Source organism: Zalophus californianus, chromosome 4 (genome assembly GCF_009762305.2).
Source record: "Zalophus californianus isolate mZalCal1 chromosome 4, mZalCal1.pri.v2, whole genome shotgun sequence".
Classification (NCBI taxonomy): Eukaryota; Metazoa; Chordata; class Mammalia; order Carnivora; family Otariidae; genus Zalophus; species Zalophus californianus.
In genome coordinates this window covers 37,819,519-37,832,428 of record NC_045598.1, presented here as the reverse complement: position 1 = coordinate 37,832,428, position 12,910 = coordinate 37,819,519, and the positions used below count along the sequence as shown (strand labels likewise).

The 12,910-nt window shown below is 55.3% G+C and overlaps 1 protein-coding gene across 2 annotated transcripts in view; it reads left to right on the top strand.

The window, feature by feature from the left end:
- The first annotated feature begins 1,700 nt into the window (after positions 1-1,700).
- TRABD2B (TraB domain containing 2B) overlaps positions 1,701-12,910 on the top strand; it is a 207,938-nt gene continuing 196,728 nt past the window's right edge. The window contains exons 1-2 of one of the 2 annotated variants that reach the window (XM_027576377.2): positions 1,701-2,193; positions 4,282-4,842. In XM_027576377.2, coding sequence (XP_027432178.1) covers positions 2,092-2,193; positions 4,282-4,842 — 663 coding nt within the window. In that variant the 5' untranslated portion in view covers positions 1,701-2,091. Of the gene's footprint in view, positions 2,194-3,348; positions 3,477-4,281; positions 4,843-12,910 lie in introns of those variants that run through there. The other variant, XM_027576371.2, reaches the window with a different exon arrangement.

Below are 12,910 nucleotides of genomic sequence, written 5' to 3'. Positions count from 1 at the left end.
CTCCTCAAAGAACAGGTCAGCTCCAGCTACCCTCTACTTCAAATCTTGCCATGACCGCTCCCTAGCCCCTAGTACATAGAAAGTACAAACTCTCCAGCAGGGCCAGAAGACAAGACTTCAGCTCCTGCCACTGGCCTTCTGTTCCGGCCGTGCCCGGCTGCTTGCAGTCCCCTGCGGGCACCTATGCCCTCTCCCCTCTGCACCTTGGCACCTGCTCTTCCTTCACCTGGAAGACTTTGTGCAGCCCCTCCACTCAGCTGCCTGTGACGTACCATTCAAGACCACTCCTGGGAGTCTTCCCTGAGCCTCTGAGCTGCGTTAGGAGACCTTCCTCTCTGTTCCCATTTGGCAGTGCTTCTCTCTGTCCTGGCGCTCATTGTCTGATTTTAATTGCCTCTTTGCATGACTGTCCCTGTCTTTCTCTCTAGGCTATGGGCTCCTGACAGTTCTACCTAATTCATACTTCAGTCTCTGTTGTCAGCATAGGAGGAATCAGTGAACTTTCATTTAACAGAACTAAGCAAGGGTGCCTGTGACTCAGTTTCCCCACTTGCTGAAAATGGCCCAGAAGCATGTGCCCTGTCCTTTGGTTTCCTTGAAGCTTCATCTGCCTCTCAGGAACAGAAGGTTGGTTTTAAGGGCTCTCTCAATTCCTATGGTCTAAGGATTTGAGAATATGAATCTTCCTTGCTCCCCGGCCATTTACAGGGATCCTGTGCAGGTCCAGTTAATGGGAGAAGACTGTTTAAATGGAAGGTGCCAAGGAGTTGTGAGGAAGATTACTTTGTTGTTTTGTTTTGTTTTAATTCAACTAGAGTTTGCAGAGCACCTACTAAGCGCGTGCCAGTGTTAGCCAGGAACAGTGTGATACAAAGTTTTAATTACCAGCTTCCCTGGATTTCCGTTGAGTGCTGCCTTCCCAGCCAGTCTGGGAGTGCTTGCCCACTCCTGCCTCCTTCGCTGTTAACTCCCGTCAGGATCTGCGCATCAGATGCTTTAGGCGATGCTGGTCCGTGTCCCCGAATTCATCGTCCAGCGGTGTCCACGGAAGAGCCCACAGAAGTTGGCCGAGAGGGGCTTCGGCCCGGGCGCCCCCTGGTGGCCGCGCCCGGAAGCTACGGCCGGCGGGGAGCGGGCCAGGGGAAGGGGGAGCGATGGGGGAGGAGGAGGCACGGGCAGGGGAGGAGAGGAAAAAGTTGCGCTGGGAAGTTTGGAAAGTGGGGAAGTGGCTGCTGCGGGCTTCGCCTCCCTCCGCGCGTGTGTGAGGGAGCGAGCGAGGGAGCGAGAGAGGAACGAGCGAGCGCCTGCCATGCCCATCAGACCCCGCCTCGCCGCGCCCGGGCGCGGAGCTCGCCCCGACTCCCTGCGGCCCGGCCCGGCCCGGCGCGGCCCGGCTCGGCTCCGGCCCCCCGCCCCCCGCGCCGGGTCCTCCCCTCCCCCCGCCCCGGCGGCCCCAGCCCCCCGCCCGGCCCGGCTCCGCGGCGCTCTCCCGCCCTCCTCCCTCCCTCCCTCCCGGCCGCGGAGCAGCATGGCGGAGCCCGGGCAGCGGCCGCGCGGCCACCCGCCGCCCCTCTGAGCCCGGCTCTGGGGCAGCCGGGCGCCCCAGACCCGACCCCCGCCCCGCCGCGCCCGCCGCCGCACTTGTCCCACCGCGCGCCCCCTGGAGCGCCGCGCACCCCTGGGACCCTTGCGCGCCCGGCTCCCCCGCGTAACCCGGGACCCCGCGCGCCCTGGGAGCCCGGTACCGCCCCGGGACCCCGCGCGCCCCTGGACCGCGACGCAGCTCCGGGACGTCGGCGCGCCCCGGGACCCGCGCGCTCTCAGAACCCCGGGCTTGGCCAACGGGGCTGCGCGCCTGGGGAGGGGCCCCGCCCCGCCCCAGAGGGTCCCCCCGCTTCCAGCAGACGGAGCCCCGCCCCAGAGGGACCCCCAGGTCCAGCAGGGACACCCAGCCCCGCCCCAGAGGGCTCCCAGCATCCCGCCGCTGGAGCCCCGCGCCCCAGAGGAGCCTCCGTGCCCAGCTGGGGGCTCCCCGCCCCGCCGAGGGGGCGCCGCCCAGGAGGGTCCCCGCGCCCCGCGGGCCCCGGCAGGATGCACGCCGCCCTGGCGGGGCCGCTGCTCGCCGCCCTCCTCGCCACCGCCCGCGCCCTCCCGCAGCCCCCGGACGGAGGACAGTGCCGGCCGCCCGGATCGGTGAGCGAGCGCCTGCCCGGCTACTCTCCCGGCCGCCCAGCCACTCCAACCCGTGGGGACGAGGGCTGGTGGTGGTGGGGCGAGGGGGGGGGTCCCTGCCTTCCGCACCCGCCTCAGCCCACCCGCTCCATCTCCGCTCGCCGGGTGCCGCTGCCTCGGGCGCCCTTCCCCGGCTCCTGCCGCCCGGTTGCTGCCGCCCGGCTCCAGCTCCGTGCCGGGAGCCGAGATGGGGCGCTCCCTCTCCAGCTCCTTCTCCACACGCTGACGCTCTCGGGCTCTCCTCGACTTTCGGTCCTGGTCCTGCTTGGACGTTTCCTCCCTGTGCCCCTTTGGCTCGCTTCTTTCTTCCTTTATCCTTGTCTCTACCCTTCTGCTTGCTCTCTGCCCACTTCTGACTCTGTTTCTACCATTCCTTGCCCTTCTCTGTTCTGACTTCCATCAGACCTGCCCTCTGTCCCATTCCCCCTCTGTCCCCCTCTCAGGCTGCCCTCTCCCCTGTCCTCCCACTCTAACCTAAGGCAAACTTTCTCCCTGGTGCTGGTTCCCTCCTCTCTCTACCTCTCCAGCCCAGGCCCCAGCACCCAATCTCCCACCTGCCCCCATTTCACAAAAAGGGGGAAGATTCCAGAGGAGAGGAAAAGGAAGTGCCAGGGCATGCTGGCCTAATATCTCCTTGGGGGTTGAATAATTACTGGTTCTCTTAATTTTCCTTCTCAACTAAGAATCCCTTGATTTCTCTCAGTCTCCTTCCCTCATAGTGTAAATGAATGCATTGAAAATAACACTTATTTGGAGGCCAGGGGACAGGAAAAGGTTTTGTAGGGTCCTCCCTCACTGCCGAGTTAGCAGGGAGTTAGTTGACCTTGGGCAAGGTGCACCTCCAGCGTCCTGATTTGTGAGGGAACGGGGAGGTCGGTGGCCAGCTGGGAGCTCAGAGCGAGTCGACCTCCAGTATGCCGGGATTCACGATTTTTGGTTGTTAGTAAAATAAGGTATTGTTCCCCCACCCACCCCGTCACATCATTTGTGCTGGAATCAGGCGGAAAAATTTTATGAGTTGACCTCGAGCTTGTAAGTGGTCAGTGGCCCGTCCAGGGGCTTCTCTGGTTGGAAAAAGACTTTGCCTGAGAGAAATGATAGTCTCTTTCTCGTGCCCCTTAAGCTCTGGTCCTATGCTAGATCTGGAGAAAGGAGCCCTATGTCCAGGCCCCTTCTCACCCCTACAAATGCTCCTCCTCAGAGCCTCGGTCATAGAAGACGACAGAGGTGGGGTTGGAGGCCAGGTACAGCGTTTTAGGGGAGGAGCCTGAAGCCCCAGAGGATGTACATTTCTTGGGACTAATTCCGGGGAATCTTCCCCCCCTGAACCAGGGCCCTGAGTCCGTATTTAACCTGCAGCTTTTCAAGCCCTTTCTCGTCTGTGGTGGAGCTAGTAGCCGGCCCCCCAGACCTGCCCTCCAACAAGAGCGTCGTGTCCACCCCGATGAATGGGAAGTAGCTGTTTAAATAGGTGTGCTATTTTTAATAGGTGTTCTGCTTTCAAAGTGCTCTTGGCGTGTATCTTCTAATGGCTGGATTTAAAAGTTCTATGACTTCCTCCCTTCTTGCCAGAGCAGGACTCTTGCTCCCCCCTCTCCCCCACCGTCCGCATGGAACACCACCGGTGAAGGTTTGGCTTGGCCGAGCTTGAATATTCTCGGGTTCTGTGGAGTCCGTCCCTGGCACTCGCAGGGCAAGCTAATCCTAATGAGAGTGTCCTTCATTGCCTACTGCCTCTGTGCCCGGCGCTGCTCTTAGGGCTTCCTTACATTTTTCATCCTCCCCTGAGGTGGCTGCTCTCACCCCCATTTCACAGGGGAAACTGAGTCTGTGGGAAGCGGAACAGCGTGCTTAAGATCATCCAGCCACGACAGGGCAGAGGCAGGATTTGAATGAGGGTCCTTCAGCTTCCCAAGTCCTGGTTCCTGCCCCGACCCCACGTAGGCCTCTGCCTCCCACCCCCAGCCCCACCCGCCTCTCCCTGGGCTGCCCCCAGTCTCCCCTGCTGCCTTCAGCCTCACTGCTGGCCTTCTCTCCACCCGCCTGCAGCAGACGGAGCTGAACTCCTTCCTGTGGACCATTCGGCGCGAGCCCCCGGCCTACCTGTTTGGCACCATCCACGTGCCGTACACCCGCGTGTGGGACTTCATCCCGGACAACTCCAAGGCAGCCTTCCAGGCCAGCGCCCGCGTCTACTTTGAGCTGGACCTGACAGACCCCTACACTGTCTCGGCGCTGGCCAGCTGCCAGCTTCTCCCGCACGGCGAGAACCTGCAGGACGTGCTGCCGCAGGACCTCTACTGGCGCCTGAAGCGCCACCTGGACTACGTGAAGCTGATGATGCCCTCGTGGATGACGCCAGCGCAGCGGGGCAAGGGGCTCTATGCCGACTACCTGTTCAACGCCATCGCGGGCAACTGGGAGCGCAAGAGGCCCGTGTGGGTGATGCTCATGGTGAACTCGCTCACGGAGACGGACGTGCGCTCCCGAGGCGTGCCTGTGCTGGATCTCTACCTGGCCCAGCAGGCCGAGAAGATGAAGAAGAGCACCGGGGCCGTGGAGCGGGTGGAGGAGCAGTGCCACCCGCTTAATGGTCTCAACTTCTCCCAGGTAGGCGCTTGTCTGAACCGGGCAGCCCCCTTTGTCCTCCTTTCCGATTGCCTTCCTCCTTGTGTAGCCGGCGCCCTGGCCTTCTTCCAACGGCAGAGGCTCTTTCGGCCTGGGAGGCGGCTCTCTGGCTGCGTTAGTGGTGGGTCGGGGGCAAACTGGCATGTGCTAGAATTCGGGGTGAGAGTTGGGGTGTTTGCCTCTAGCTCAGTGGTGCTACCTGTTGGGGATAGGCACGCCCCACTTTCTGTGCTTGCCTGAGCGGAAAGAATTTTCCTGGGAGCATCAGAGTGAGGAAAACAAAAAGAGTGAGTTGCAAGTTTGTGTCCAGCTTCCCCGAGCCGGAGGCTGTCCCGAGGCTGCTATGTGGGCCCGGCTGGGCAGCAGCGTGTATGTACAGAGGATGCATAGAGGGAGTCGTGGTTCCTGCGGCTTTGGGGGCAGGGGAGGTGCCGTGGACCTGGTGTCGATGTGGCTCTGGCTGGCTGTTGAAGGCTAAGCACTGCTGAATTGCCCCGGCCTTGCATGGCTCTAGGCGACCCTCGGACTGCCTCCCTAGGCCTGGAGAAAGTCAACAAGGATAGTTTTGGGGTTAATAATTTCAGAGCAATGTGTTCACTTAAAGGTTGACAGTTCTGGTTTCTGGACCTCAAGAGAGGGGGCAGGGAGAAGGGAAGGGCTTCGGAGGTTTAAAGTCTCTGGCTACCCGAGGCCTGATCCAGCAAAATGTCATTAAAAGCCCCATCTCCATGGGCAGAGGTCACTTGCAACTCACTGGCCCCAAACTCAACTCTGAGACCCTGGGAACAATGAGTTCACATCTGTGCCTCGAGAACAGGCTGTCAATCTGGAGATGGGGGCTCCACGGCAGGGCTGGTGGCTCCTGCAAGGAGGCGCCAAAATGGCTTGGGCTGATGCCCTGGGTGAGGTGCGGCCCCCAAGACGTGCTTCTCCGTTCAGGAGACAGCCTCATAAGTTGGCCAGGCTAGAAGCTCTACCACTGGTACCAGACCTGCTTGCCGCTCCCAGGATGTTGCAGACTCTTCCCCAGGGAAACAGCGGCAGAAACCGATCCCCCTTTGGAGATCTTCTGGCCTTTGTTTTTCCAGGGGAAATGCAATATCGTCCCCGGGGAGGTAAGAAGCCAGATTGATTTGCCGGCCAAATGAAAGGCGGGTTTGTCGGTTCTCCTGCTGGCTCTCCCATAATTGTGGAGTCCTTACCCAGAGGACCCTGGTGGCAGGAATATTGGGGCAGTTAGTCACGCCCCGCAGGGTTCTGACTCCGCCTGACTCCTTCTCCACGGGGGAAAATCCTGTGCATTCTCTGGCCCGGGCGCTGAATCCTCTGAACATACCGGCTTTCTCCCTCTGAAGTGACTTTTCCCTTGCCAGCCTCAGGAGCTGATATTATCTGTGTCGGGCTCCCCAGTGCTCACCGCCCATCTCATTTTGGAGGCAGGTTTGTGGGAGGCCTCTCTGTTCAGAGACCTCACGTCTGGCCTCGATATCTTTTTTAGGCCGGGGAGGTGGGGCATCCGACATCACCGTCTGCACCCTTTTTGTACCAACCACAGAGGAATCCGAGGAGAGCTGGAGGGAGTGCAGAAACCCTCTGGTCAAAGAGCCCCTGGCTTTAATCTGTCTCTCTTAAAACAACAAAACTATCTTTCTTTGGTGTCTGGAAGGAAACACTGCCGTTCAACCAAATGACGGCTTTGGTAGGTTGAAAACATTTGCTGGAAAGTGTGTGAAGTTATGTTTTAGGAAAAGTTCCTGAGAGCCATTTATCGGCCAGCAAGGAGCCCGCTGACAGTCTCCAAAGCCCATGTTTGAAGATCAAACGGACTCAAATCTCTCGTTTCAAAAATGGGCCCACCCCATCACCAGCCTGGGCCCGCTCTTAAAATTGTTCTCGGGTCTAGCTCCTCAAGAGGACTGCAGGAAGCAAGGCCGGAACAAAAGAAAACAGGACTCCTCTTGGTTCCCTAATCTGCACACCCTTCACCACCTGCCAGAGTGTCCGACCCCGCCAATTTGTCCTGTTATCATTTTGGAGCGAGGCGCTGAAATTTCTCCTCCATCCCTGTGGGCAGCTGTGGGCTAACTGGGAAGGGAGGGATTCCAGAGCTCGGGCAGATGGGGGTGTTTAGGGTCCTCAACCCCAAAGTCAGAAATGAGCAGCCTTCTCCGTAAAATTGTATGCGTGCGTGCACAGTTTGATATGAACATCTGTGATGCATTATTGTACCGAAATATCTGTTAAGTGCATCAGATTTTTATTTTTTCTTTCCTCTCAGCATTACTGTTATTGCAAAATATTTGGTGCGGGCAAACAATGAGAGAGGAAGGCGGGAAAAAGAAACCTTAAAAGAGAGAACCTTTTTGTTAAGAGCTGGGGTTTTAGTTTGAATTTTAGTATTTCTCAAATTTTTATATTTTCTTCTGGGCAGAAATACCACATTTTTCCTTGCTAAGTGGAGAAAAAATGTGTACATTTTAGGATTCCATGGGTGGGAGGAACCACTGAAAAAGTTTCTGGCCTCTGATTTCAGTATAAACTGAGAGTGCTGGACCCAACATCAACATGGGTTTGCAGTGTGACCTTGGGCAAGTCAGTTCCCTTCTCTCGGCCTGTTTTTTCCTGTCTGTGAGGTGAGATGCCAGGATTAGGTCATTATTCAAGCCCCTTCCAGTCCTGACATTCCACGGGACAGTTAAAATCAATTCCACCTGCCAGGCACCCTGCACACAGGAGGCATGCTTTTCCATTTTGTTGGATGCTCTCTCAGGTGAGCACTCAGAAAGGCTGGATGGCTTGCCCAAGGTCACGTGGCTAATGAGGAACAGAGACCAGTCTACCTGGCCCTAAATGAAGCCTTCCTGCTTCCTGCCACCCCATGCCCACCACGTATTTCATGTCCTTCTGTGATTCTTCCTTCAGTCCTTTCTGCTGTTTCTTTTTCCCCTTTAGGGCTCAAGGGCTTAACATTTTACTTCTTGGAGCATTTCTACTTACAGAGAAAGTATTTTGTTTGGCTGTGGGGCTAGAGAGAGGATGGTGAAGGCCCTGGTGTGTTAGCTCCCATAGTGGTTGAGAGATAGCAGACTTGCTTCTAGGTTTCAGTCCCTGCTCTGGCTCTCAAGCCAACGACTCATGTATAACTTCGTGTTGCCATCTGTAAAATGGGGCAGTGGTGACCAGCCTTTCACAATCGAGCGGGTTTTGTGAGGCTATGAGAAGACACTGCTTGTGGGAGGTGATAGAGCATGTAAAATGACTACCTCGATGTAGGTCCTGTGCTTGGAAGACAGTTTGGGCGGGGCTCCAGGACAGAAGAGGAAGGCCACACGGGTAGCCTCATCTCTGTCTTGTTGGCACCTTCTCCATCAGCCATATCCACTGTCCATCCTTTGTAGAACAGAGCAACGCTGGAGTGGGGTGGTGGCAGCCCCTACCCTCGGGGACCTGGGGATGCCTGAGCCTTGAGTCCAGATCTTGTGACAGTCTTGGGACCTGCAGATTTCAATCGGCTCCGTCGGCTGCCTCCCGAGACTGGCACCGGCTGCCACTAACTAGCGGGGCTGATCAGGAGATGTCCTTCTCCCTCTAGGGGGCCTCAGTCGTCCCCGCCCGGAACAGTGGACGCACTGGAGGAGAATGCCTCCAAACCCCGTACTTCTCCAGGCATGATATAGCAAGGACCCTGCCATTCTGTACTTTGCCGTGTTGTAACAGACATGCCCACGTTACCCACCCAATGTGTATAAAGCCTGAGCACTTGGGCACGGCGGCCAAGGGCTTCCAAAATTCTTCAGCCCCCTCACTAGGAAGTTAGAAACCACAAAACTGTCATTGATTGAGCTCTGTCTCCACACAGGGCACTGCATTAAACCTCGTAAGTACATCCTCTCTAATCCTCACAGAGATGTGACAAGTCATATCATCATGTCTCTTTTACAGACGATAAATGGGGGCTGTGCTTACACAGCCAGGCGGGTGGACTCAGGATTCCAGCTCAGGTGTGTCTGATGCTAGAGCCCACGCTTTTCAGGCATCTGAAAGATGAGTTCATTTTTGTTTTTAGTAGTCAAATGGCATTATCTGGTGACCTGTGTGTGTGTGTGTGTGTGTGTGTGTTGGAGTTGGGGGAGATCATCATTTTTTTGCCAAAAAATGAAATAAAATACGATAGAGATCATTGAAAAGTGCCAAAATTGATTTTTCCCCTTGGCTTATAAATTGCATCTGAAGGTGATTCTAAAATAGGAGTTCCCAAAGACATTCTGGGCATGAGTTGCTTCCTTGGAAGGAGTCCCTAGCTTTCCAAGGGACCATTGTGAAGATGTGCCCCTAACACTGGCTAAGCCGGCACAGTTGAATAAAGAAGCATTTCCCTATAGTCAGAGTGCCTGTATTTATACCCTGAGGGGCCAGCACATATTATGAGGTGCTCAACAAATATTTGGGGAATGAATGAATGAATGAATGAATGAATGAATGGTCAGAAACCATGATATGACCATCCCTGCTTCCCTTCTGCCATCCTGCACTACGGAATGAATGAATGGAGACCGTATAAGCCACAGTGAAGAACCTCCTCCTTGAACTTGAATAAATCCGTGCATTCCTACAGGGACACAAAATGTTGAAATCATCAAGTGGGTAGTTCACTTACAAAGCAGGCTCTGGCCTTGACCTCATTCCTACCTTGCCGGTGACTTTGGGCTAGTCTTTTCCCTCTCTGGGCCTCGGTTGCTCCCTCTGTCCCTCAGCTGTTGGCTGGATAATTTCCAGGGTTGGCCCAGTTCTGACTCCTCTGGTGCTCATCTCTGGCCCCCTTATCTTGAAGGCCTGGGGCCACCCCGAGGTTTTGAGCCTGGGCGGCTCTGACAGTCTAATCTTCGGCAGGCCGCTGCTGATACCTAATTATCTGGAAGCCTTTTGGTTCCAGTGGGTGATCCAGCTGCCTCCCGCTGCCAGTCTGCGGAGCAGAGAGCCCAGCCTGCCATGGCACAGCCCCTGGACACCTGCCCAGCCTCAGATCCTCCCCTTCACTGGGGCTCCTCTCCCTCACTCCCTTCCTCACTCACTCAGCCAGAGCGCCTTCCTGTGCCAGGTCAGTGCAATGCTGAGGGCAGACCTGAGAATGGCCTAGTTTTTAGCTGCAGAGAGTTCGCTGGCCAGCCGGGGAGAGTGGGGATTATTAGTCCCATTTTACAGCCGTAGCAACTGAGGCATGGAGCACCTGTGCGTTAGTCTCTCCCGTGTCCTGGTTCTCCACACCTCGAATGGAGACTCTCTTCTTCCTTTCTCTTCCTGTTGTATGTGCCCATCTCTCAGAACCTGTCTCTCATTTCCCATCCTCCAGGAATGGCCATTCTCAAGTCCTCCCACCCTCCCCGAGGCCCCACAGCAGCCACAGCAGCACCAATTCTGGTCCCTCGAGCACGCAGCGCTGGTCCCTACTCAGGGCCTCCCCAGAGTGAAGGCAACAGACACCTCCGCAAGGCTCCCAGGCCATGCTGAGCCCTCTTCTCCCCAAAAGTCCCCCAGAGAGTGTGAGCCCCTCAGTCAATGTTGGATCAGAACAAGCTGGTCTAGTCTGCACCGTGTGACTCCAAATCCTAGACTGAGAGACAAGGTCCCTCCCGGCTTGCCTCCACCCTGTGCTTCTGCAGCCCACCTCAGCCGCTGTGGCTCCCACTGGAGCGCTGTGGTTGGGAGCTGTTCAGCCAGTGTCTGTCGCATGGCAGGGAAGTCCCTCTGGGGACCCCCTAACACGGACCCCTAGGCATGCGTAGTCCCAGATTCTTTGTGTGCACAGAGAGCTCTTTGCAAAGAGCCCTTGCTGGCTCGGCAGGCTCTGTCCGCTCTCTCTGACCTGGGTAACTCACACTTGAACATGGAATATATTTTCCCAACATATGGCGGGAGGAAAACAGACTCAGGAGCAGACACACAGGATGGCTTAGGTACCACCATCAAAGGAGAGTGAGGCCAGAAAGCCAGAGGTGACCCAGATGTCATGAAATACTCTAGTCTCAGAATCAGAAGCTCCCAGCGTGAAGTCTTCCACACTTGCACACACTCTCTGAGTCATATGCCAGGAGCCGGCGGCTCAGGGAATCTAAGAATGGTGAAATCTTAGAACATTAGGCTCAGAGGCATTTTTTGACTCGAAGAATCTTCACATCATGAAATCCTAGCCTCTGAGCTTTGAAGAATTTTCAGCTCATAGACACAGACTTCTAAAATCTTAGTGCTGGAAGGGACCGGTCCCCAAGAATTCCAAGAAGCCCCATCGACAAACACACTGATCTTCTTCCCACAACCCGCCAGCCCGATCCCAGGCCACAGGGAGAAAGCCTGAGCGGGGAAGCACTCTGTGATGGAGATAAAAATGGGAGGGTGCCTTTGTTAATGGTTCCCTTTTGGACATCTCAAAGCCAGGAGGAGGTTGCCTGGTAATGCAGCTTTCCGAGGGAGGAAGCTGAAGAAGGCGAGGACAGCCATGGCCTGCCAGCCGGGCTGCCGACGTTCTTCCCCCGAGTTTGCTTCTAAGTAGTATCCACTTCACTCCCTTTTATCCCCCATCACTGGCTCTCTGTCCGCCTACTTAATCCGCAGGCAGCTGGTGGCCCAGCCTTCAGTTGTGCTCAGCGGCTGCCAAGCCGTCTCGCCGAGCAGATCCTCCAAGATCACAGGCTTTTAAATCTGCGCAGTATATCCGCTGGAACACAAAACTGTTGCCCCAAGCTTGGAAACGCTGTTGCTTTGCTGAGCCCCCTCCCTCTCCAGGAATTTCCTCCCTTTCTCTTCTAATTCTGAATCCTATGAGATTTCCAAGGCTCCGGTCAAAGCTGAGCCTCCTCCAGGAAGTCTTCCCAGAATGCTCCTAAAATAACCTGCTTGGGAAGACTCAGTCCAAAGCTTTCCCTGGTGACCCAGCCACTTATGTTCTTTCCCTCTGTGGAAGTTTTTTTTTTTTTTTTTATGACATCTTATGATATTCTCTCAACACTTACAGATTTTACCTTATATTATAAATATTACCGAAGACAGTTTTTTATTTCCTAATAGACCCCGATTCAAAATCTAGCGCCGGCTATGCTCACAATTGATTACAAAATTAGACAGAATGTGCTCCAGTTTTAAAGTTGGGATTTTGTGGTGTACTCTGTGGTTGGGGTGTTGGCAGCTCTGGATGCTAAGAAGGGGCTGCCTCTTGGCCTCTGTGTTGCCAGAAAGCCCTCAGACCTGCTACCTGAGACAGCAGACGAGTTCAGTCCTGTCGCTGGCCCATTTGGTCAGGCCTTTGTGACACCTGTGCACCTCACTGGATTTCTCTCTGTCCATCCTGGAACCCTTTGTTTTCCCTTCCTCATCTGTTACTTGCAAACAAAGGCCTCTTTTTCCCTCCTCTTTACTGCCCAGAGCGCACTTGAGCCTCTCCAGGCTCACCACCCTTTATTTTCATTTTAAAATGTTTAATTTTATCCCTTCCTGGCTACTTTGGTTCGGGGCCCCCGTGACGTGGATCTCTCCTAGTTCGTGCTCCCTCCCTCCCTCACACACAATCCTTGGTCACGCCTCCACGCACGTGCTTCTGCTCTTCCCTCTACCTGAGAGCCCTTCCCAGTTTTATTGTTCGGCTGGCTCTGACTCCCAAAGTGGTAAGGATTCCTAAGGGCCGTCGCTTTAAAAGCCTGAACTCTTCCAATACCCCTTTATAGCCAGACTTTTATCCATGGTCATCAGATAACCTGTGGGCAGATGCCACCCGATTCCAACTCAGGCATTTGTGTTTAGGTGCAATGATGTAATTGGCCTTCAGCATTGTGGGTCTTTTTCTTTTATTTATTTATGTAGTTTTTTAAATTGAGGTATAATTAACATAACATTCTGGTATACAACATACTAATTCAGTATTTGCATATATTGTAAAATAGCATCGCGTCTTAAAAGGACCGATGGGTGTCATAGTCTGCTGACAGCCGGAATAACAAAATCCCATAGACTGAGCGGCTCAAACAACAGAAATTTACTTTCCAACAGTTCTGGAGGCTGG